Source organism: Bubalus kerabau, chromosome 1, assembly GCF_029407905.1.
Source record: "Bubalus kerabau isolate K-KA32 ecotype Philippines breed swamp buffalo chromosome 1, PCC_UOA_SB_1v2, whole genome shotgun sequence".
In the NCBI taxonomy this organism is placed as follows: domain Eukaryota; kingdom Metazoa; phylum Chordata; class Mammalia; order Artiodactyla; family Bovidae; genus Bubalus; species Bubalus kerabau.
Genome location: NC_073624.1, coordinates 209,510,533 through 209,535,169, shown reverse-complemented (window position 1 = coordinate 209,535,169; position 24,637 = coordinate 209,510,533). Strand labels below are relative to the sequence as shown.

The window sequence follows — 24,637 nt, the reverse complement described above, 5'->3', positions numbered from 1 at the left end:
TTTGGATTCCTTTTATTTCTTTTTCTGCTCTGATTGCTGTGGCCAAAACTTCCAAAACTATGTTGAATAGTAATGGTGAAAGTGGGCACCCTTGTCTTGTTCCTGACTTTAGAGGAAATGAAGTAGTATTTCTATCTTGAACAATTCCATGTGGTTCGAGAGTTTCTCCATGTGTGGAAAAGTAAGTAATCAATACGTATTAATGAGTTAATGCTATGTGAAGTGTGATAGATGGAATGCTCTTGTGATGAGATAAATCCAAGACAAATTCTTAAAACTGAAGGCAAAATGCATTTTCTACATAATACTTCTATTTATGAATATAGGCTCCATCTACTCTAAAATTTTCCTTTGCATGATTTTCAACCTCCTGCCTTACCAGAACTGAAATTTCAACCATCAGAGTTAGAGGGATTTTTTTCCTCATTCATTACAATTGAATCATTTGGCAAAGAGATTTTTTTAATACATGAAGCAATTTAATTTATTTTTAGTAGTTTAGATAAATAAGTAAAAGGCTTTCTAGGCACCCTCTCTTAAAACCAAGGAAAGGAAACAATTTAACTCAATAAATACAATAAAGTTTTTTTCTATTTTCAAAATTCCCAACCAGCTACAATACAATAAAAATCAGTTATTTTATTAGAATATATAACAGTTCAAAAATTAAAAATAAATAAGTTGCTGCCACAAAATTGCAGCATAATATATAGTTAACTCATTCTGTTATGGTCAGTTAAGAGAAAGATGGCAGGAAAGATGATATAGTCAAATAAAAAAAGTGGGGAGAGGTACAAAGGAAAGGAGAGTTAGAGTAAAAAGAGAAAAAGAAAGAAAAAGTGTTTTCCTGAATGAGTTAGATACATGAGGTCACCAAGAGGAACACATCCTCTGACTGAGCCACTGCGGTAAGAACTGTATCATTTGATGATTTTACTGCACTGTGTCTTCAACCTAGGGGTAAAGGAGATTCTCACATTCACCAGGCAGAAGGACCATCAGCAAGTTTTCACTCTTCCTCACTGGACCAGAAGAATTGCAGAGAGGTGATCTTAATGCTGAAGGAGGAATGCTCACTAACACTTGTCCACACCTGAATGGCAAGAATGCTTCCACCACTACCGAGAAGGCTCAAAGACAATGGTTAATTCAGGCTTTTCTTCTTGAAGTGTTTCTAGGGCACGTTTTGTATCATAGTTGAAATACATTTCACACAACCTATAAAAGCAAAAAGAGAGCCTTGGATTACACTCTTCAGATGAACACTTTCAGAGTTTTGGGCTTTAAAAATCTCGTCTCCTCTCTTAATCTCATACTTCTAAGCTTTCCAGTGCTGCATATCATGCCTAATGTGATTTCTGTTACATTTTTAACCTTCACGTTTGGAAATGTTAAAATGTGCAAATATAAAGAGAATAGTATAATTAATCCTGCCATCTAGCTTTGACAGTTAACAACTCATGGCCAGTCTTGTTTCATCTATTACCCAGCCAACTCCTCACATCAGTGGATTATTGTAAGCACAGCAGTTCAAGCATCTATAAATATATCAATGTGTGAAATGAAACAACTTTTAAAAGAGAATTACAATGCAATCATCACACCCAAAAAGGTTAACAATAACTTTCACGTATCAATATATGTCCAATCAGTGTTTCAATTTCCTCAATGGTCCGATAAAATTTTTATAGTATGTTAATTTAATCAGGAGCCATATAAAGCCGACACATTGAGAATTCCCTGATGGTCCAGTGGTTAAGATTTGGTGCTTTCACTCCTGTGGTTTAGGTTCAATTCCTTGTCAGGGAAACAAATTCCCACAAGCCACAGCCCACCCCTCCACTCTGCCAAAAATAATCCACACATTGTAATTGCTTGGTACACCTATCAATGATATGAGTTCCTCCTCTCTTTTTTTTTTAATCTTCCTTACAACTTAAGTAAGAAATTATGCTATTTGTCCTGTATCATTTCTAGTAATCTTGATTTGGGTGTGTTATGGATGTTCCTTCAAAATTCATATGTTAAAGCCTTAACCCTCAATGTGATGGTATTTGGAAATGGAGCCTTCAGGATGTAATGAGGGTTACATGAGTTCATGGGATGAGTCCTCAGGATGGGATTAGTGCCCTTATAAGAAAAGATACCATAGCATGTACTCTCTATCTCTGTCTCTGTCTGTCTGTCTTTCTCTCTGTGTACCAAATGAGGACACAAGCCCAGAGGAAAGCTCTCACCAGAAACCAAATCAGCCAGCACCATGATCTTGGATGTTCCACCCTCCGGAGCTATGAGAAATGAATGACTATGATTTGTTTAAAGCATATAGACTATTCTATTTTGTTATGGCAGCCTGAGTTCACAAGGCAGGTTGACTGCATCCATGGATTCCCCAGTCTGTGTTGAGCTTGTCCCTCATCTCCAGAGTGTCCTAAAGATATAGATAATAAGTAAACAAGAAAATGATATAGCTTATATGATGGTGTTCAACACAGTGGAGGAAAATAAGCAGAGAAGAGGAAAGGCATTGCTGGGTTGCTATTTTCAGTAGGATGGTTATAGTCAGACTCACAGAAAAGACCTCTGAGGAAAGAATTTAAGGAGTCACAGGAATAAGACATGTGGACACCAAAGTGTAAGAAGTCCCAGGCAGAGGGAACAGCAAGTGTATAATGTCGGAGGTGACACTGTTTTTTGAAACAGCAAAGAGAACAGTGTGAATGGAGAAGGAACTAGGGTTAGAAGATGACTGCAGAAATAGCAGGATTATGTGGGGCCTTAGACATTGCCATGAGTTTGTGGCTCTTGCTTTGTGAAACAAGCATGTTAGTAGGAGTGATATGCTCTGACTCACGTTTTAGCAATACCTCCATCTGCAGTGGTAGATGCAGAATAGGCTAGTAGAATGCCATCAGGACAGTCCAGACAAGAGGTGACAATGGCTTGAGCCAGGAAAGGAGCCGTGAAGCTAGCAAAAAGTGGTCAATGAGTGGGCATGCTGTGAAAACAGAGCTAAAAGGGCATGCCAATGGACTGGATATTCACATAAAGAAAAGTGTCAAAGACAGCACAAGGCTTTCTGCACCTGAACAGTTCAGACTGAGTTACCATTGACTGAGATGGGTGAGAAACGGATTTTACACAGAGGGGAACAGCACAGGTTTGGGTTTGGACACGTCAAGTTTGGATGGCTTATTAGATATCCAAGCAGAAAGGTGAGACAAGCATTTAGACATGGAATTCAGGGAGATACGAACTGGAGGGAGGGGTACAGCACATATGTGGTAAAACCAGAAGACTAGATGATATTAAAAAAAAAAAAAAAGCAGAAAGTATAGAGAAGAAAAATTAACTCAGAGATTGAGTTCTGGGTATTCAGCATGCAAAGGTCAAGATGATGAAGGGAAACCAGAGGAGACTGAGCAGAAATAGCCAATGTAATAGGAGAAAATTCAGAGTAGAGTATGTTGTCCCTAAAACCAAGTGAAGGAAATGTCTTTAGTGAAGGATGTGATTACCAATGCTAGCAGAAGTTACGAAACTAATTAGGAAGCTCTTACTAGAGAGGTAATCAATGAGTGGCTTAGTGGTATCATTGATGATGGAAGGGAGCGGATGGTCCCAACACCCTGAAGATAGGCCAAATTTTATGAATTTATGATCTTGATGTTTCTGGAGCACTTTTCAATTAGAAATTCTCAGAAACAAAATGCACAACACCCTACTATGCAAGGACTTTTACAATATGGGTCTAATTTTACAAAGTACAATACCTTGTATAGAAATGTAATTCTATTTAGCTACTTTCATTGGGAATTGTGTTTCTTTCAAGAATATGGATGGAAAGTCTTTTCACACCCAACTGAAATTTAGCTATTCCAAACATCGGACGAAGTTGAATATGGAGTTCATGACTCACATACAGTATATATTAAAAAAAAAAAATCTGCAGTTGGACAAGGCTCAACCTTCAGACTGAGCAACTAAACTGAACTGAACTGAATAACCTTACCCAGAGTGCAAATGAAGCCATCCTGGATTTTGGAAACTGCAAAAATTTTCTTTAGCACTGTGAGCCCTGCCATACAAATCTCTGCAGGGTACACTTACCTCAGGCTTTTCAGGAGGCAGCCCTGCTGTTTGAGCACTTCACAGAGAAGCATGACCCCCAGATCACCCAAGTCGTTGTTGCCTAGGCTTAGCTTTCGCAGGCTCTGGTTAGAAGTTAGAAGTGTGGAAAGATCCCAGCAGCAATGTGATGTGAGGCTGCAGTTGTCTAACCTGCAAGAAAGAAGGTGACTTTTTAAAAATGTCCCCTTAAATATCCTACACAAGTCTCCCAGATCTTAGCCTGTAATGTTTCAAATGTAGGAAAAGCTCAGGATTAACAAGCTTTGAACTGCTTTATGTGCCAAGAGTCATTCTCTCTTCTTCAAATGAGAGTATTTTTCCCAATCTACTGGATTGTGCAGATCAAATTAGTAAGAGCAGTTTGTGAAACAGTTCTTCCCAAATTCTGTGTCTCCCCACAAATTTTCCTAAAACAAAAGTGCATACCAACCCCAAGGAACTCTAGTATTCACCTTTACACTATCTAAAAGTACAACTCCTCCCAGTACCATAATCCTGTACTAATCCAAACCCTAGGAAGACATTATCACTTCTCATCATTCTCCCAAACTACCCCATTCCCTGGGGCCACTATGCAGTCCCATCACCGTAATAAGCTAAGAGACTTACTCCAACACCTGAAGCTTGCAGTTGTGGTGCAAGAGCCCCTCACAGAGTAGCTTGACCCCCATGTCTCCAAGAGCATTGCCCTGGAGGTAAAGGTGGGTGAGATTCTGATTTGTACTGAGGACTGAGGATAGAGCTGGACAACAACCTGATGTGAGGCCAGAATTCACCAACCTGTGGAAGGAATAAGGAAAAGAAAATTCAATGTGGGGTGGGGAGGATAAATCAGGAGCTTAGGATGAACATATACACACTACTATATATAAGACGATAACCAACAAGGACTACATAACACAAGGAATTCTACTCAATATTCTGTGACAACCTATATAAGAAAATAATCTAAAAAAGAATGAATATAGGTATATGTATAACTGAATCACTTCACTGTACACCTGAAGCTAACACATTGTAAATCAACTGTACTCCAATAAGAGTAAAATAAATTAAAAAAAAAAAAAAGAGTCCTCAATGCCCAACCTTTCTTGGACATCACACAGCTGTCTCAACATAGGAATGTCATCTTATCTGAAAAGTTTCATCCCTCAACTTACAGGCCAGAAGCCAGCATCTTGAATATAATCTGTAGACAGTATGACTCCTTATCTCTGGCCTCATAAAAGATACAGATGATGTCTAAGCAGATGCTTTCCTGGGGTCAATAGAAGAGACAGAGCAAAAGCAAACTGATTCACATTACCTCCACATTTCTCCTTCGTCCTACGTATATTCCCTCTGGCTATACATGTTCCTCACAACCACTTCTTCAAGAAAGACATCCCAGATTATCTCTTACTATTAATACTAATTCTCATTATTTTTATATTAACAGTGCAGAGACTACCTTATTTGATTTTTCTATCAACTGGGCAAGGGGGCAGTGTAGCTCTAACTATAGAATATTTTTTTACAGATGAGAAAGCTGAAGCTCATCGAGTCATGTTCCCCTTAAGGTCAAAGAGAAAGTATTTGGAAGAGAAGGAACCTATACTAACACCTTCTAGAATCATCCCCTGCTCCGTTGCCCCTTCTATCCACCTCATACTATGTTCTGCACTATAAAGGGCCTCTCAGAGCATAAAGCCTAGTTTTGCATTATACTCAGTAAAATTAAGACTGTTGATGTACGACTACTCTTGGGTCAAGTTGAGCATACACCATATATTTGTGAAATGTATACCATATGTTTGTGAAAAAGCATTTCACAAGCTGCTCAACTTTATAACTAGATAATATTATAATATAGCATTATCACCCAACAACAGCATGAGGACTCAGAAATAGAGAGCTGTGTCACTTCTGAAAAGAAGCTCAGAGGGTGGTATAGTATACAGAAAGTCACAATGTGAGACCTTGAACAAAGCCTTTATTTAAGAGTATCTCATGCAGGCACATTCCTTTCTGCCAGAACCCTTAACCATGATATGTTTTTAAATTCTAAGGTGTCTTGGAATCAGGAAAAATAGAAGGAAGTCATTCAGATAGTATAGCATGAACAGATGACCAAAAGGAAACAGAAGTACTTACCCACCCACTAGTCTCCATCTTCCTAGTTAAGGATGAATCACAACAAAAAGACTGAGCAAGCAAGACAAAGAGGGAAATGAAGCCCGAGAGGGGTGAGCAAAAGAAACTGAGTGGTTTATAGCAAGTTTTATCTCCAGCTAAGAAGAATTTTATCAGAGGATCTTTAGTGAACATGCAGAAGGGTTTTTCAGGACTCCTGGCTGTTAGAATAAATGTTTGTAGTCCCTTACCCCCAAATTTCATACGTTGAAATCTTAACTCCCAATGTGATGGTATTAGAATGTGGGGCCTTTGAGATGTGATTAGGTCTTGAGGGTGGAGTCCTCATCATGGGATTAGCACCCTTATAAAAGAGACCCCAGAGATTTGCTTTGCTCCTATTACAATGTGAAAAAACAAGAGTGGCTGTATGCAAGGCAGGAACAGAGTTATCAGGAACCAGGTGATCTACAGGCCTAACCCTAACCCTAACCTTGGATTTCCAACCACCAGAACAGTGAGGAATAAATATTTGTTGTTTGAGCCACCCAGTCTGTAGTATTTTTGTTATTGCAGTCCAAATGGACTAAGATACTGGCAAAGAGGAAGAACGCTCCAGAAGTCTAGAGACAGTCATCAAAAAGGAAAGGAAGAATATTTTGAAAGTTACAGAATAGTAATTTTTACCACTGTTTCCAAAAAAGGGCTGGAAGGTATTATACAACAAATGTCTGAGGAGAAGTACAATGAAGTGGCAGCAATTACCAGCAGGTAGGGTGGTTTTGTTAAGAATAAGTCACATCAGGCTTATCAAAACCACTGAGATTGACCGAAGGGTACACAGAGCATATAGTGAAATGTTTAGAAAATCAAACCACCAAGCCCTACCAAACAATCTATTAGGTTTGAGGAATGTAACCAACATCATATATCTTGGTTTCACCCAATCCATTCAACTCAGATCTACATTTACACTTACTGAACATAGATATTTCACCGTGTATTATATGGTGATTGATTTTTTTAAAATTATTAATGATTTTGTGATTTATGTCACAAAAATGTCTCACAAAGAAAACTGAGGAAGAAGGTCTAACATCTACTGAGTACCTACTAAGTGCCTGGCTGTGTGATGATACATTTAAATAGGATTATTTCATTGAAGTATTACAAAACCAAGATGCAGGTGTTATTTTTAGCTTTATTTTTAAATAGAAAAACTGAGAATCAGAGAACTTAATTGAATAAGAAGGCGTTTTCTAGATGAATGGTAGGAATGGGAGAGTAAGGGTAACCCTTCAGGCAAAAGGAAAATGCTACACAAGGGTGAGGAAAGGTGAAAAAGTAGCCAGATTCTTAGAATTAAAAATTAATTTAGTATGACTCAAAACAGAGTGAAGGGCCTGGTAGGCAAGAGGGAAGGAGCAGTGATCTAGGGCTGACTTCAAAGAAGAACTTCTGAAAGTTTTTTCAGCAAAAGTCCAATATTAACCAATTTGCACTTTAGAAAATTCCCTGCAGTGTTATGTAAAAGAAAGATGAAAAGCAGAGGGGATTGAAAGTAAAAACAAAATAAAAATTATCCTCTGTTTACTTGTCAGCGGCCTGGAAAGTCCCACTATTCAACAACATGGAATAGACAGGGCAAGAAGAGAGCAAAGGAGAGGGATGAGAAATAAGTTACAAGAAATAAAGATATGCAAATGCTTAGTATGTGATGCTTGTGTAACACTGTGGCGAGGGCAGGGGCAATATATGGTCAGAAAGAAAGGTCTAAAGTTCAAAATAAGGAAATTCAACTGTATCTAACAAAATATAAAATGCCTAAGTTTTGCCTTATTAATTCTACTTATAGGTTTCTGTCTCAAAAGAAATATGCTTACATAAAGTATATACAAATATGCTTTTTTCAGAGTTATTTGTAACAGTAAAAAAGAAACTCATCCAATAGTACATCATTCAATGAGCAGCAAACTACATTACTGTAATGAATATTACAGAGCATTACCAAAATCTGTAGATTTGTATATAGCAGCATGGCAATGTGTCCACAATAAATGAAAAAAGCAAATCATGGAAAAGTATCCACATACTGATTCCTGTTTGGACAGACATAGTGTTATGGGTTGAATCATGTCCCACAAAATTTCATATGTTGAAGTCTTATCCCCTAGTACTTCAGAATGTGACCTTATTTAAAAATATGGTTATTGAAGATGTAATTAGTTAAGATGAGGTAATTAAAGTAAGCTCTAGTCCAATAAGACTGATATTATTATAAAAGGGGGACATTCAAACACAGAGACAGACACACATCAGCACAGTTAGAATACCAAGTGCTGAAAAAACTAAGATTGAAGTGATGCACCTACAAGGAATGTCAAAGATTGCCAGTAAACAATGAGAAACTGGAAGAGAAGTATGGAACAGATTCTTCCTCACAGCCATCAGAAGAAACCAACCCTGACAACACCTTGATCTTGGCCTTTTAGCTTCTGCTATTGAAATAAAATAAACTTTGGTTGGAACTATTTTAACAGCAGAATACACATTCATCTCAAGAGCACTTGAAATATTTTCTAGGATGGATCATATGTTAGGCCACAAAACAAATCTTAAAAAATTTAATAAGACTGAAATTATGCCAAGTATCTTCTCTGACCACAGTGGTACAAAACTAGAAATCAATAACAGGAGGGTAACTGAGGAAACTCAAATACATGAAAATTTAAACAACACTCTTCTGAACAACCAATGGGTCAAAGAAAATATGTTACAGGAAATAAAAAATAGCTTGAGTTAGACAAAAATTAAAACACAATATACCAAAACTTATAGGATGCAGCAAAATCATTTCTGATAGGGAAGTTTCTAGGTATAAATGCACACATCAAGAAAATTGAGAGATCTTAATTAAGCAGCTGGACTACCCTGATGGCTCAGAGGTAAAAAATCTACCTGTCAATACAGGAAAAACAGGTTCAATCCCTGGGTCAGGAAGGTCTCCTTGGAGAAGGAAATCCCAACCCACTCCAGTATTCTTGCTTGGGAAATCCCATGGACTGAGGAATTTGGCAGGCTATTGTCCATGGGATCCAAAAGAGTCAGACACAATTTGGCTACTAAACAACAGCAACAATTAAACAACTAACTTTACACCTCAAGCAACTAGAAGAAGGGAAATAAAGTAAGCCCCAAAGTTAACAAAAGGAAGGAAATAAAAAAGATTATAGCAGAAATAAATAAAATACAGAACAGGGAAATAATAGGAAAAATATTAGCCAATTAAGCTGGCCCTTAGACAATTTACAAACGTTTAGCTAGGGAAAAAAAAATAATAATAAAGAGAGAGAGAACCCAAATCAATAAAATTATTAAAAATGTGAGACATTAAAACTGATACCACAGAAATACAAAAGATCATAAGAACTGCTATAAACAACTATAACCACCTGGACAATCTACAAAATCTGAAAAATTCTTAGAAACATGCTAAATACCGTTGACTCAGAAATAGAAAATCTAAACAGACTAATCACTAATAAAGAGAATGAAGTAGCACTCAAAAAACTCACAACAAAGAAAAGCCCAGGACCAGATGACTTCACTGATGAGTTTTAGTAAACATTTAAAGAAAAATTAATGCCAATTCTTCTCAAATTCTTCCAAAAATCAAAGAAAAAGGAACAATCACTAACTCATTTTATGAGGCCAGTTACCTTGATACCAAAAAGGACACTATAAGAAAAGAAAACTAGAGGCCAATCTCTTTGATGAATATAAATTCTCAACAAAACACTAGTAAATTAAATTCAGCAACACATTATTAGGATCATGCACCATAATCAAGTGGAATTTATCTTCAGATGCAAGGACTGTTCAACATATGCAAATCAATCAATGTGGTATATCACATTGCTGCTTCTGCTGCTAAGCCACTTCAGTCCTCTGTGACTCTTTGCGACCCTATGGACCATAGCCCTCCAGGTTCCTCTGTCTGTGGGATTCTTCAGGCAAGAATACTGGAGTGGATTGCCTTGCCCTCCTCCAGGGGATCTTCCCCATCCAGGGATTGAACCCATCTTCCCCACCCAGGGATTGAACCTGCATCTCTTAGGTTTCCCTGCACTGGCAGGCAGGTCTTTACCACTAGCACCACCTAGGAAGCCTGATGTATCACATTAATGAAATAAAATTTAAAAATTAAAACAGACTTATGGACATGGTAGAGGGGAGAAAGGAGGGGGTGGAGTGTACGGAGAGAGTAAGATGGAAAACATACAATACAAATGTAAAATAGATAGCCAACAGGAATTTGCTAACCAATGGGAATTTGCCGTGTGACTCAGGGAACTCAAACTGGGGTTCTATAACAACCTAGAGGGGTGTGATGGGGAGGGAGGTAGCAGAAAAGTTCAAGAGGGAGGGGTCATAGGTATACCTAATGCTGATTCAAAAAGTTTCATTCTTTTACATGTGAATATTCAATTTTACTAGCACCATTTATTGACAGACTGTCTCTTCTTCTTGAGTATTATTGGTTCTCTTGGCAAATGTTAGTTGAAAGAATATACTAACTTATTTCTGGGCTCTATATTCTGTTCCAATTATTCATTTATCTGGGTTTTTTTTTTGCCAGCATCATACTGTTGAATTTCCCTAATTTTATACTATAGTTTGAAATGGAAGTGTAACACCTCTCACTTTGTTCTTTTTTCTCAGAATGAAAGTGTACGTGAAAGTTGCTCACTCATGTCTGACTTCTTGTGATTCCAGGGACTATACAGTCTATGGAATTCTCCAGGCCAGAATACTGGAGAGGGTAGCCATTCCCTTCTCCAGGGGATCTTCCCAATCCAGGGATCAAACCCAGGTCTCCTGAATTGCAGGCGGATTCTTTACCAGCTGGGCCACAAGGGAAGCCCCTAATTTCAAAGTATATTATAAAATCATAGTAATCAAAACAGTATGGCAGTGGCATAAAAACAGACAATAGGTCAATGTAACAGGATCAAGATCCAAGAAATAAATCCATAAATATGCAGTCAACAGATATTTGACAAAGGAGCCAAGAATATTCAATGGTGAAGACAATCTCTTCAATAAATGGTGCTGGAGAAATAAGATATTCATAATAAAGGGAATGAAGCTAGATCCCTGTCACACACTACTCCCCAAAATCAACTCAAAATGGATTAAATACTTAAATGTAGGGGTGTCCCTGGACTCAGTGGTAAAGAATCCACCTGCCAATGAAGGACACAATGTTTTGATCCCTGACCTAGGAAGATCCCACATAACATGGAGCAACTAAATCTGTGTGTCACAACTATTGAGCTTGTGCTCTAGAACCCAGGAGCCACAGCTAGGGAAGCCCACATGCCCTAGAACCCGAGCCCCACCACAGGAGAAACTACCACAGTGAGAGGCCCATACACCAGAACTAGAGAGTAGCCCCCCCTCACAGCAACTGGAGACAGCCCGCACTCAGCAACAAAGACCCAGCACAGCCATAAATAAATAAAATTTAAAAAAAAAAAAAAAATTGAAAGGGACACAGGAGGGAGTTTTTTAAAAAAAAAGACTTAAATGTATGAAAGCATAGAACTACTGAAAGAAAATATAGGAAACAAAACTCCTTGACGTGGAATTAGTGATCCTTTTCTTTAATATGACACGTAAAGCATTAACAACAAAATTTAAAATAAACAAATGGGACCACATAAAACGAAAAGCTTTCACTTAGCAAAAGAGACAATTAACAGTGAAAAGACAACTTATAGAGTGGGAGGAAATATTTGCAAATCATGTATCTGATAAGAGTTTAATAGTTAATATCCAAAATGTATAAAGAATTCATACAACTGAATAGACAAAAACAAAACAATCCAATTTAAATATGGGCAAAGGACCAGAATAGATATTTTCCCAAATATATTCATATAGCCAACGGGTACATGCAAAGTCATCTGGAGAAGGGAATGGCAACCCACTCCAGTATTCTTGCCTAGAAAATTTCATGGACAGAGCAGCCTGGAGGGCTACAGTCTATGGGGTCCTAAAGAGTTGGACTGGAGGAGGAAATGGCAACCCACTCCAGTATTCTTGCCTGGAAAATTCCATGGACAGAGGAGCCTGGCAGGCTACAGTCTACAGGGTCACAAGAGTCAGACATGACTGAGCGACTAAGCACACACACACAATGCAAAGTCATATTGAGATATGACTACTCACCAGGGATATGTAAATTAACCCACAATGAGATATTACCTCATGCCTATCAAAATGACCATCATCAAATGTGTGTGTGTGTGTGTGTGTTAAGCCACTCCAGTCATGTATGACTCTTTGTGACCCCATGGACTGTTGCCTGCCAGGCTCTTCTGTCCATGGAATTCTCCAAGCAAGAATACTGGAGTGAATTTCCATGCCCTCCTCCAGGCGATCTTCCACATCTCTTATGTGTCCTTCATTGGCAGGCAGGTTCTTTACCACTAGTGCCACCTGGGAAGCCCATCACCAAAGATGAGTGATAACAAATGCTAGGATGAATGTGCAGAAAGGCAACTCTTGTACACTGTTGATGGGATTGTAAATTGGTATAGCCACTATAGAAAACAGTATGGAAGATCCTAAAAAACTTAAAAATAGGACTACCATATGATCCAGCAATTTTACTTCTGAGCATATATCCAAAGGAAATGAAACCACTATCTCTAAGGACTTGAAATTAGTATGTCAAAGAGATATGGTAAAAGTATAGATATCTACAATGGAATACTCATCAGCCATAAAGAAGAAAAAACGGTCACAATTTGCAGCAATGTGGGTGGATCTTGACAGAGGAAGACAAATACTGTATGACCTCATTTAAAACAGAATATTTTAGAATTTAAAACAGAAACTGAAACAAAAAACTCAAACTAAATTCATAGAAAAAGAGATGAGATTTGTGACTACCAGAGGCAGGGGAATGCAGGAGGTGGGGAGGCATAAGATAAATAAGCACTAGGGATACAATGTACACCCTGGTGACTAAACCCAACGTATCTGTATGGTACATTTGAAAGTTGCTAAGAGAGTGATTCTAAAACATTTTTGTAGCTGAGGTGATAGATATTATCTATGGTAATCATTTTGTAGTATATGTATGTCAAGTCATTATGCTACACACCTTAAACTTCCAGTGCTGTGCATCAACTATATATCAAAAAAACTGAAAGAAAAAAAGTGAAAACAGAGACTTCCCTGACAGTCCAGTGGTTAAAACTCCACACTTCCCCTACAGGGGCTTGGGTTTGATCCCTGATTGGGGAACTAAGATCCCACATGCCACGCAGCACAGCCAAAAAAAAAAAAAAACAGTTTGTTAATTTAAAAAAGAGAATTTAAAAAACGATGTCTGTTGTTTAAGTCACTCCCTTTGTCATACTTTGTTACAGTAGCCCTAGAAATCTAACACCCACAATATATTAAAATAGGTGGGTAGATGTATCTTTATTTACAGATAAATGGATGGATAATTGCTCATTCATAACAAAATGTCTGGAAGTTTGCTCATCAGCCTGTTGCAAATGGTTCTCTCAGGAAGTGAGCTGAAAAGGAGCTTTCACTTCTTACTTCACATCTTTATTATTTAATATTTTACACTAAGCATGTATTACTTTTGTAATTAAAAACTTCACAAGCAGGACTTCCAGTTTCCAGACTAGCATGTAGAAAGCTTAGAAGTTGCTGTTCCATCCTAACAATAAGTTAAAAGCTGAATAAGTTGACAAATCAATTCTTCTTAAATCCACAAGAGAAATGTGGTCACAGCACAACCCACTGACCCTAAAATGACACAAAGGCAAATACAAAGAATCACAACTTCCTGGATCAGAAACCGATGAGTTTAAACCTCCATGGGAATCACTGGCCAGGTAGGAAAACCTGGTGGCTCAGTCAGTCAAGAATCCACTTGTAATGTGGGAAACCTGAGTTTGATTCCTGGCTCAAGAAGATCTCCTGAAGAAGGGAATAGCTACCCACTCCAGTGTTCTTGTCTAGAGAGTTCCATGGACAGAGGAGCCTGGCAGGTTAGTGCGTAGAGAATTCCATGGACAGAGGAGCCTGGCAGGTTAGTGCGCATGGACTCACCAAGAGTCGGATACAACTGAGCAACTAACACTTTCACTTTACTTCAAAGGCTAGTTGTGGACAAGTCTGAGAGATTAAAAACATTAGGAGGACTCAGTCATAGAGGGATCTACATACTTCTGTGAGTTTTACTTCCAGGGGTGCTCAACCAGGTTCTCACACTAAATATAAGAGAAAAATCCCTCTGTGCTTCCAGCTGGGGAAGGAGTAAAGAACTACTTTATTTTATTTTGCCTTGCTTTGTTCTACTTTGTTTTATTCTTTAGAAAATGCCCAGTTTATTATTGGAAGGGAGTAGGGGAGAAGGACATGCACATGAGAACCATCTGTGGCTCAGACCTGGGACTCTGAGGATGGACAGAGTTGTTCAAGGGTCTCTAGTCCTGAGTATCCTCCTGAGTTTGGTCTTGCAGGCAAGACACTATGGTTCCAATAATAAAAAGAATGGAGGAGAGAAGCCAGGTGCCCAGCCCTAACCGATACGTACAGCTGAGTGACAGGCACTGAAGGGCTTGGGATGGACTAGAAGCAATACCCTTAAGACAAATTCCTCGAACTTATTTTTCCTTTTTGGCTATGCCACGTGGCATGTAGGATATTAGTTCCCCAACCAGGGATCACACCTGCACCCCATGCAGTGGAAGCTCAGTGTCTTAACCACTAGACAGTCAAAGAAGTCCCAGGAACCATTTATAAATACAAAAATACTTCAGAGATACTGTGAGTTCAGTTCCAGACTACCATAATAAAGGAAATATCTCAAAAAAGTGAGTCACATGAATTTTTTGGTTTCCCAATCAGGAAGATCCCCTGGAGGAGGAAATGACAACCTGCTCCAGTATTATTGCCTAGGAAATCCCACAGGCAGAGGAACCTGCCAGGCTACAGTCTATGGGGCCGCAAAGAGTGGAACATGACTGAGCAACTGAGCACAACAGTAAGCGCATATAAAAGTTACTTTTACACTATTCTATAATTAAGTCTGAAATAGCATTATGTCTAAAAAAACATAAATACTTTAATTAAAAAATTCTTTATTACTGAAAAATGCTAACCATCATCTGAGCCTTCAGTGAGTCATAATCTTAGTTGGTAGGAGGCCTTGACTTAGTGTTGATGGCTGCTGACTGATCAGGGTAGTGGTTGCTGAGGGTTAGGGTGGCTGTGGCAATTTCCTGAAATAAGACAACAGTGAACAACAAGGTCCTACTGTATAGCACAGGAAGCTATATTCAGTATTCTGTGATAAGCCATAATGGTAAAGAATATGAAACACAATGCATATATATGTATAACTGAGTCACGTAGCTGTATGGCAGAAATTAAGACAACATTGTAAATCAATTATACTTCAATAAAATTTTTATAAAGAGACAACAATGAGGTTTGCCACATCAATTGATTCTTTCTCTCACATGAACACTTAGAAGAACTGTATGGTTATTAATTGACCTATTTCAATATTGTGTCTCAGGCCCATCGACAGGGAGAGACATGGAAACAACCAGTTAGTAGAACAGTCAGAACACATACATTTATTGATTAAGTTCACTGACTTATACAGATGTAGTCTGTGGTGCCCCAAAAACATTTCTAACAGAAACATCAAAAATCGCTGATCACAGATCACTGTAACAAATATAACAATCAAAAAGTCTGAAATACTGAGAGAATTTCCAAAATGTGACACAGAGACACAAAGTTAGGAAATGCTGTTGAAAAATGGTGTGAATAAGACTTACTCAATACAAGGTTGCCACAAACCTTCAATCTGTAAATAATGCAACGTCTGTGAAGCATAATAAAGCAGAGATAAAAAAAATAGAGGTATGTCTATATACCAGAGTACTCTGTTCCTTTCACCTACACTTGTCCTCAGGAGAAACTAGTTACCCAAAGCCTAACCTGCTGGGATAGTATTAGTCTGATTGATCTTAAGGAAGAGAAATATTCAGCCTCGGCCCTTTCTGGCCATCTTGTTCTGCTGAGAAGGGAGAAAAGAACTGAGATGCAGCTGAAAACCACTGAAAAGTCACAGTCCAGAGGTATAAATTCACTAAAACTGAGACCTAATCACAGGACTGCTTCCTCTCTCCTCAGTCTGCATTACCACATTATTGAAGTTCTATTTACAGTAGTTCCCTTTACCAGTACAACATGTTCAGTCTTCAAGAATAAGTTACAGGACATTTTAAAAGGCGAAAAAATAAAGTTTGAAGAGACAGAGAAAACATCAGAACCAGAGTCTAAGATGGCAGGAATGTGAAATTATCAGACCAGGTATTTAAAATCATTACGATTAATACCCTAAGAGCTTTAATGGATTAAGTAGACAGTGTGGAAGAACAAATGGGCAAAGTAAGAAGAAAGATGGAAATTCCAAGAAGGAAACAAAAGGAAATACTAGTGATAAAATAGTAAATTATTTTTTATAATAACAATAAATAATACTATTTACTATAATAATAGTAAATTTAAAAAAAAAAAACTGCAACAGAAAAAAGAATGTCTTTAATGGGATTGTTAGTAGTAGTAGACTGGACATAGCTGAGAAAAAAATCTCTGAGTTTGGGATGAAATGTCCTATAGATATCAATTAGGTCTAACTGGTCTATTGTATCGTTTAAAGTTTGTGTTTCCTTGTTAATTTGAAGATATCTCAATAAACACCTCCAAAACTGAAAAGTAAACAGGGAAAAAAAAAAAAAACAGAATATCCAAGAACTGTGGAATAACTATAAAAGATGTCATATGAGTATAGGATACACATAATGGGAATACTAGAAGAAGACAAGAAAGGAACAGAAGACTTACAGGAAAGGAGTATGACCGAGAATTTCCCCCAAATCACAGATCCAGGAAATTCAGAGACACCAAGTAAGATAAATACCAAAAAATGGGGAGGGGGGGAATCCTACAGATTGGCATATCATTTTCAGAACACAGAAGATCAAAGGTAAAGGAAAAATCCAGAAAGAAGCCAGAGTAGGGAGAAGTACTTTATCTGTTTAGGAGCAAAGAAAAGAATTACAACTGACTTATTATCAGAAACTATGTAAACAAGAAAAGAGTGGACTGAAATATTTAGTGTTGAGGGATAAAAAATTCTAGAATTCTGTATCTTTTGAAATTAGCCATCAAAAATAAAAGAGAAATAGTTTCTCAGACAAACAAAAATTGAGTGAATTTGTTGCCAACAGAACACCTCACAAGAAATGAAATTTTCATAAGTTTTTAGAGAGAAGAAAACAATATACAAAAGATGTGCAAAAAAAAAAGAAGAGCACCAAAGAAGAAACAAGTGAAAGTGAAATAAAAATTTACTTTTCTTATTTTTAATTGATCAGATAGCATCATGTTCAAAATAATAGCAATAATGTATTCAATTATTTATATTTATGTGTATATATACACTCATAAATTGACTGAATGACAGTAATTATATAAGGATAGAAGGAAGGAATTAAAATTACTTTGTTATTATAAAATAGTCATTTAGGGTCATTTGAAAGTAGATTAGTTGTAAATATGTACTGCAAACTCTGGAGCAACCAGTAAGAAAAGTTTTTTAAAAGTAGGATGGAGGGAATTTCCTGGTCTTCCAGTGATTAGGAAGGTGCTTTCACTGCCATGGGCCAACTTCAATCCCTAGTTAGGAAACTAAGATCCCACAAGCTGGACAGCAAGGCCAAAAAAAAAAAAGAGGCAAAATGGAATTATAGTAAAGGTTCAATTAAAGTCACAAAAGGCAGAAAAGGATATGAAAACAACAATAAGATCAAAGAACAAGAGCAACAAATGGAAAACAGGAACAAATATGAGATATTAGTTCAATTAAGTCGATAATTAACTTGATTATCAATAATCTAAATGAATCAATTAAAAAGCATGTATCGGAGAGCGAACAAAAAAGTAAGACACAACTGTATATTGTCTATAAGAAATCTACTTTAAAAATAAACACATACAGTTTAAAAGCATAGGAATAAAAAATATAAAAAATAAAATAAGTGTAAAAGGATAGAGAAGGATATACCATGCCAACACTAACCAAAAGAAAGCAGAGGGAACAAAGGAAGCGGAAACTATGTGGTGTATATACACATATATATGCAATGTAATATTATTCAGTCTTAAAAAGGAAGAGAATCCTGCCATTTGTGACAACATGAATGAACCCAGAGGACATTATGCTAAGTGATAAAAGCCAAAGATCTTAAAAAAAAAAAAGTCAGACTCACAGTAAACAGAGTAGAATAGAAAATGGGGGGATAGGGGAAAAAGGAAGATACTGATCAAAGGGTACAAACTTTCAGTCCTAAGATGAGTGAGTGCTGGAGACAATGTACAGCATGGTGACTGTAGTTAATATGTTGTGTGTTTTACATTTGCCAAGAATAGATTCAGAATGGGCTTCAGATCCAGGCTGTCCAACTTCAGAGCCCACACTCATAACCACTCTTATTCCAGGGTAAGGGGAGGGTCATCCTTCTAGCCCTAATTTAACAATCCTGAATACTCATTGGAGGGACTGAAGCTGAAGTTGCAATACTTTAGCCACCTGATGCAAAGAGCCAGCTCATTGGAAAAGACCCTGGGAAAGATTGAGGGCAGGAGGAGAAGCAGGAAGCAGAGGATGAGATGGTTAGATAGCATCACCAACTCAATGGACGTGACTTTGAGCAAGCTCTGGGAGATAGTGAAGGACAGGAAAGCCTAGTGTGCTGCAGTCTTTGAGGTTACAAAGAGTTGGACATGACAGAGTGACTGAACAACAGCAATGGACTTCTTCATCCAACAACAGAGGAATACACATTCTCTTCAGTTTCACACATAACATTTACCAAGACAGGCCACATTCTGGGTTATAAAATGTATCTTAACAAGCTTAAAAAACAGAACTCACACTGCAATCAAATGAAGCTAGAAACAAATAACAGAAAAATAGCTGGAAAATTCCAAAATATGTGGACACTAAACAACACACTTTTAAATAATGTTTTAAATATTCAACACAACATACAAAACAAAGAGTGAACCTTAATGTAAACTATGAACTTTGGGTGATTATGATGTGTCAATGTAGGTTCATTAGTTGTATCAAACAGCCACTCTGGTGGGACATGTCAATAACGGGGGAAATTAAGCACATGTGGTATGGGGCATATGGGAAATCTCTGCATCTTCCTCTAAATTTTGCTGTGAATCTAAGTTGACTCTAAAAAAACAGAATGCCTATTTAAAAAGAAAAAAGCACAAGAGCAATATCTAAGTTTGACGAGCCACCTGTATACAGGTTGTTTTCAAAGCTGAGGATCATAGGAGAATTCCCAAGGAGTGTGGAAACATTTAGTGAAAAAGAAAACCAACGGTGAAATCCCCAGACGACAGGAAGAGAAGTCAACGCAAACCCAGAGAAGCAGAAGCTATAAAATTAGCAGGAAAGACTGCTGCTGTTGCTCAGTCAATTCAGTTGTGTTTGACTCTTTGTGGCCCCATAGACCACAGCCCACAAGACTCCTCCGTCCGTGGGATTTTCCCAGCAAGAATACTGGACTGCAAGTTTGATGCATGAAATGGGGCACTCAAAGCCAATGCACTGGGACAACCCCGAGGGATGGGATGGGGAGGAAGGTGGCAGGGGGGTTCAGGATGGGGGACACATGTACACTCATGGCTGATTCATGTCAATGTATGGCAAAAAAATCACCACAATATTATAAAGTAATTAGCTTCCAATTGAAATAAATTAACTAATTAAAAAAAAAAAAAGAATACTGGACTGGGTTGCCATGCCCCCCACTCCAGGGGATCTTCCCGACCCAGGGATCAAACCCACATCTCCACAAGGGAAGTTCTAGGAACTTCCTAAAAATAAGAGAAAAGGATTTCAAGGAGGAGATAAACAGAATTAAAGGCAGCAGGTTTCAACTAGGATTAGGATTGAGAAGGATCTACAAGAGTCAGAAATAGGATCATTGAAGGTCAACTGAGAGTTTATGCTCTGAGCCTCTTTGCTTTGTATGGAGTGTTTTCCCCTGGCTTCTTCACAGATCCCATGTCACCTGCATGAGAGGCATTTACTGAACACCTGGACAAGGATGTAGCTCTCTCAGCCACTCCAGTTTTTATTATACTATATATATATATATATATATATATATATATATATATATATAATTTTACTTGTCTATTGTCTAGCGTCTATCATCATTCCATATGAGAATGTTTGTGAAAACAAGGTCTTGGTTTGTTTTAGTCACTGCTGATGTCAGCACCCATGACTGAGCCCCCAGAGTACCTAGAAAATAAAGTGATCAAATCATACCTGTTGGACAAACCAAGAGTTGAGAAAGCCAAATTGTTGTGGCAGAGCAATAATTTATAAGGGAAGGAAATGAAGGCATTGAATATAGCCTTTTTTACTAAATTGATGTGGCAATATCTGAAGAAGGGCAATGGGGAGAGGCTCAGGGAGGTAACAGGGCTTTGTTTTTATAGATTTTGATTATGGACTAACAGGTTATTCCTCAGCAAAGACCCTTTCTGCTCCACTTAGTAATGATCTAGTTGGTATTTATGTCAGTAATGTGAATGAAGACATTTACAGTTTGCTTGTTATATGTCTGGGTAATATTGACAGAATCATGATTCAAAAATGTCTAGACAATGAGTCAAAAGAAAGATAAGATGAAAATTAACAGAGCTAAATGTGAGAACCCATATAGTTGGATAGAGCAGGATATAGAAGCCCTTTAGACAGCCTATTGCTGCTGCTGCTGCTGCTGCTGCTAAGTTGCTTCAGTCGTATCCGACTCTGTGCGACCCCATAGACAGCAGCCCACCAGGCTCCCCCGTCCCTGGGATTCTCCAGGCAAGTACACTGGAGTGGGTTGCCATTTCTTTCTCTGATGCATGAAAGTGAAAGTGAAGTCGCTCAGTCATGTCCGACTCATAGCGACCTCATGGACTGCAGCATACCAGGCTCCTCCGTCCATGGGATTTTCCAGGCAAGAGTACTGGAGTGGGGTGCCATTGCCTTCTCCAGAGAGCCTATTAGCCAACTCATTATGAGGTTTTTCTGGAGTTAAGGGAGGGTTTGGTGGGTCACACTGGACTCTGTCTGCATTGGGTTCCACTGCCTTTTATCTGGGTGTCCTTGGACAAAGGTTTTAAACTCTTTGAGCCTCATTTTATCCTCTTTAAATTAGAGATATCGATATCTACTTATCAGTTTTTATGAGGTCAATGGAGAATAAACCATGCAAAAAACACAGAAGGGCAGTGTTACATGGTCAACAGTGCATGTAACAGAGGGTATTTCTGTGGTATAATAAGAAATATGTTTGGTCTTTGTCCCTCATTCCTATCTCAGAGGCCCTAAAAACCTTGGAATTTCCTAGGGGCTTCCCTGATAGCTCAGTTGGTAAAGGATCTGCCTGCAATGCGGGAGACCACGGTTCAATTCCTGGGTCAGGAAAATCCACTGGAGAAGGGATAGGCTACCCTCTCCAGTATTCTTGGGCTTCCCTTGTGGCTCAGCTGGTGAAGAATCTGCCTGCAATGCAGAAGACCTGGGTCAATCCCTGGGTTGGGAAGAGCTCCTGGAGAAGGGAAAGGCTACCCACTCCAGTATTCTGGCCTGGAGAATTTCATGGACTGTATAGTCCATGGGGTCACAAAGAGTCAGACACAACTGAGCAACTTTCACTTTCAAGAATGTCTATTGCTAATCAAAGGAGGCTCTTTTGATCACATTTGAGTTTATGTTAATGGGGTGACTTAAAGTGGGGCCCTTAGATTGGCTCAGGATAGGGCTAATCATCAGAAAGGCCAAGTGGTTAGAAAGTTGGAACTTTCAGCCCCACCCACTAACCTCCAGCAAGGAGAAGGAAGGAAGGCTGGAGATTAGGCTCTATAAAATCTCTTGAACAATGAGTTTTGGAGATCTTCTGGGTCAGTGAATCTAACCAACCTGGCATCTACATACCAGGAGGATGGAGCATCCCAACTCCATGGAGAGAGAAGCCCCTGGGCTCCAGACTTTTCTCTACCTCATCCTATGTGTCTCTTCATCTGTCTGTATACCTTATAACATCTTTTATTTAAAACTGTAAACATAAGTATCTCCCTGATTTCTGTGAGTCAATCTAGCAAAGTTTCACACCTGAATAGGGGGTTGTGGGAATCCCCCATTTGTAACCAAGTCAGATAGAAGTGTGAGTAATCTTGGGACTCATTACTAAAAATTGATGTCTGGCATTGGCAGGGCTAGGGAGGCAATCTTGTAGCACTGAGCCCTTAGCTATGGGGTTAGTGTCGAAATCTAACTGACTTGCAAGACACCCAATTGGTGCCTGCGGAGAATTGGTTATTGGTATTACAAAACACTCCAGAGTTGTGTGTTACTATTTCCCACAGATTTCCAATAGAACTCATGATCTGATGTGACTGCCAAAAATATAAGGAAACCTCAGTCCTCACCACTGACAACATAGTGCCCTACCATAAGAGGTGAAAGTTCCACCACATATCATTAGGAGTGTCATGTTCAGGTCTGAGTACTGCACTTCAAATAGGGACATTAAAAGACCAACTCTTACCTAGGAGAGCATAACTAAATTGGTGAAAGTACTAAGCCATGTCCTAGTTAAGTATTTAGACACATCCAAGTAAAAGATGAGAAGAACTAGAGTGTGAGTGTTGCCTCTAAGGAATCAAGATCAGCATCTCTTAGCAGACCCTGAGGAGCAGAACAAGGGCCAATGCACAAAACAATAGAAGGGGCTGTATGGAAATAAGAACTGCAGGCATTGCAGCAATGACGAGCATGCTTAGAAGTTTTCACACATTAAACGGGTGAATGTCTTAGAAGCAAGTGTTCATTCAATGATGAACTGGACTGTACGATTCCCAAGGTTTCTTTCGACTCTGAGAGTCTCCAGACTCTATATGTAATAGGAAAGAACAAATTTGACTCCATATTAGACCTAGTTCTTTCATTTTAACCTTGGGCCCTGTTGACTGTGCTTAGTCATGCTGGCTCTGCACCCTTGTAAAAGAATGTTCCTGGGTTTCCCTGGGTGGCCTAGTGGTTAAGAATCTGCCTGGCAGTGCAGGGGACAGGGGTTTGATCCCTGGGCCAGGAAGATCTCACATGCCTCAGATCAACTACTGAAGCCTGAGGATCTAGAGCCCATGCTCTGCAACAAGAGAAGCCACCACAGTGAGAAGTCTATGCTACCACAGTGAAGTGTAGCTTCTGCTCACCAAAAGTAGAGGAAGTGCTCACAACAACGAAGACCCAACACAACCAAAACAAACAAAAAGTAATTAATTTTAGCCATTTGCAGCAACATGGATGGACCTAGAGAGTGTCATATTGATTGAAGTCAGATAGAGAAGGAAAATATCATATGATATCCCTCATATGTGGAATCTAAAAAGAAATGATGCAAATGAACTTACTTACAAAATAGAAAGAGACCCACAGACTTAGAAAACAAACTTATGGCTGCCGGGGGAAGGAGAAGTTAGGGACTTTGGGAAAGTCATGTACACACTGCTGCTGCTAAGTCGCTTCAGTCGTGTCCAGCTCTGTGCAACCCCACAGACGGCAGCCCACCAGGCTCCCCTGTCCCTGGGATTCTCCAGGCAAGAATACTGGAGTGGGTTGCCATTTCCTTCTCCAATGCAGGAAAGTAAAAAGTGAAAGTGAAATCACTCAGTCGTGTCCGACTGTTAGCGACTCCATGGACTACAGCCCACCAGGCTCCTCCATCCATGGAATTTTCCAGGCAAGAGTACTGGAGTGGGGTGCCATTGCCTTCTCTGCATGTACACACTACTGTATTTAAAATGGATAACCAGTAAGGACCCATTGTATAGCACATAGAACTCTGCTCAATGTTATGTGCCAGAATGAATGGAAGAGGGGTTTGGGGGAGAATGGATACATGTATCTGTATGGCTGAGTCCCTTCACTGTTCACCTAAAACTACCCCAACATTGTTAATCGATTATACCTTAATACAAAATAAAAAGTTTAAAAAATAATAATAAATTAATTTTTAAAAATTATTGTTAAAAAATGTTCCTATTGCCTGAAATATACAGAATAGCCTATTCTCAAGGCTCTGATCTTTAAGAGTCATTTGGAGATAAAGAGTTGCAGAACAGAGAATAACATTTATCTTGGAGGTTTACAAGAACAGCTTTACCTGCCCTACATGGACAACTGCAAGAACAAAGGATT

The 24,637-nt window shown here is 38.6% G+C and overlaps 1 protein-coding gene across 1 annotated transcript in view; it reads right to left on the bottom strand.

The window, feature by feature from the left end:
- Positions 1 to 608: 608 nt before the first annotated feature.
- Positions 609 to 24,637, bottom strand: part of NLRP3 (NLR family pyrin domain containing 3) — a 48,885-nt gene continuing 24,856 nt past the window's right edge. Inside the window, exons 9-11 of the mRNA XM_055566700.1 lie at positions 4,741 to 4,911; positions 4,111 to 4,281; positions 609 to 1,218 (exon numbers count right to left, since the gene is read on the bottom strand). Coding sequence (XP_055422675.1) covers positions 1,119 to 1,218; positions 4,111 to 4,281; positions 4,741 to 4,911 — 442 coding nt within the window. The 3' untranslated portion in view covers positions 609 to 1,118. The remainder of the gene's footprint in view (positions 1,219 to 4,110; positions 4,282 to 4,740; positions 4,912 to 24,637) is intronic.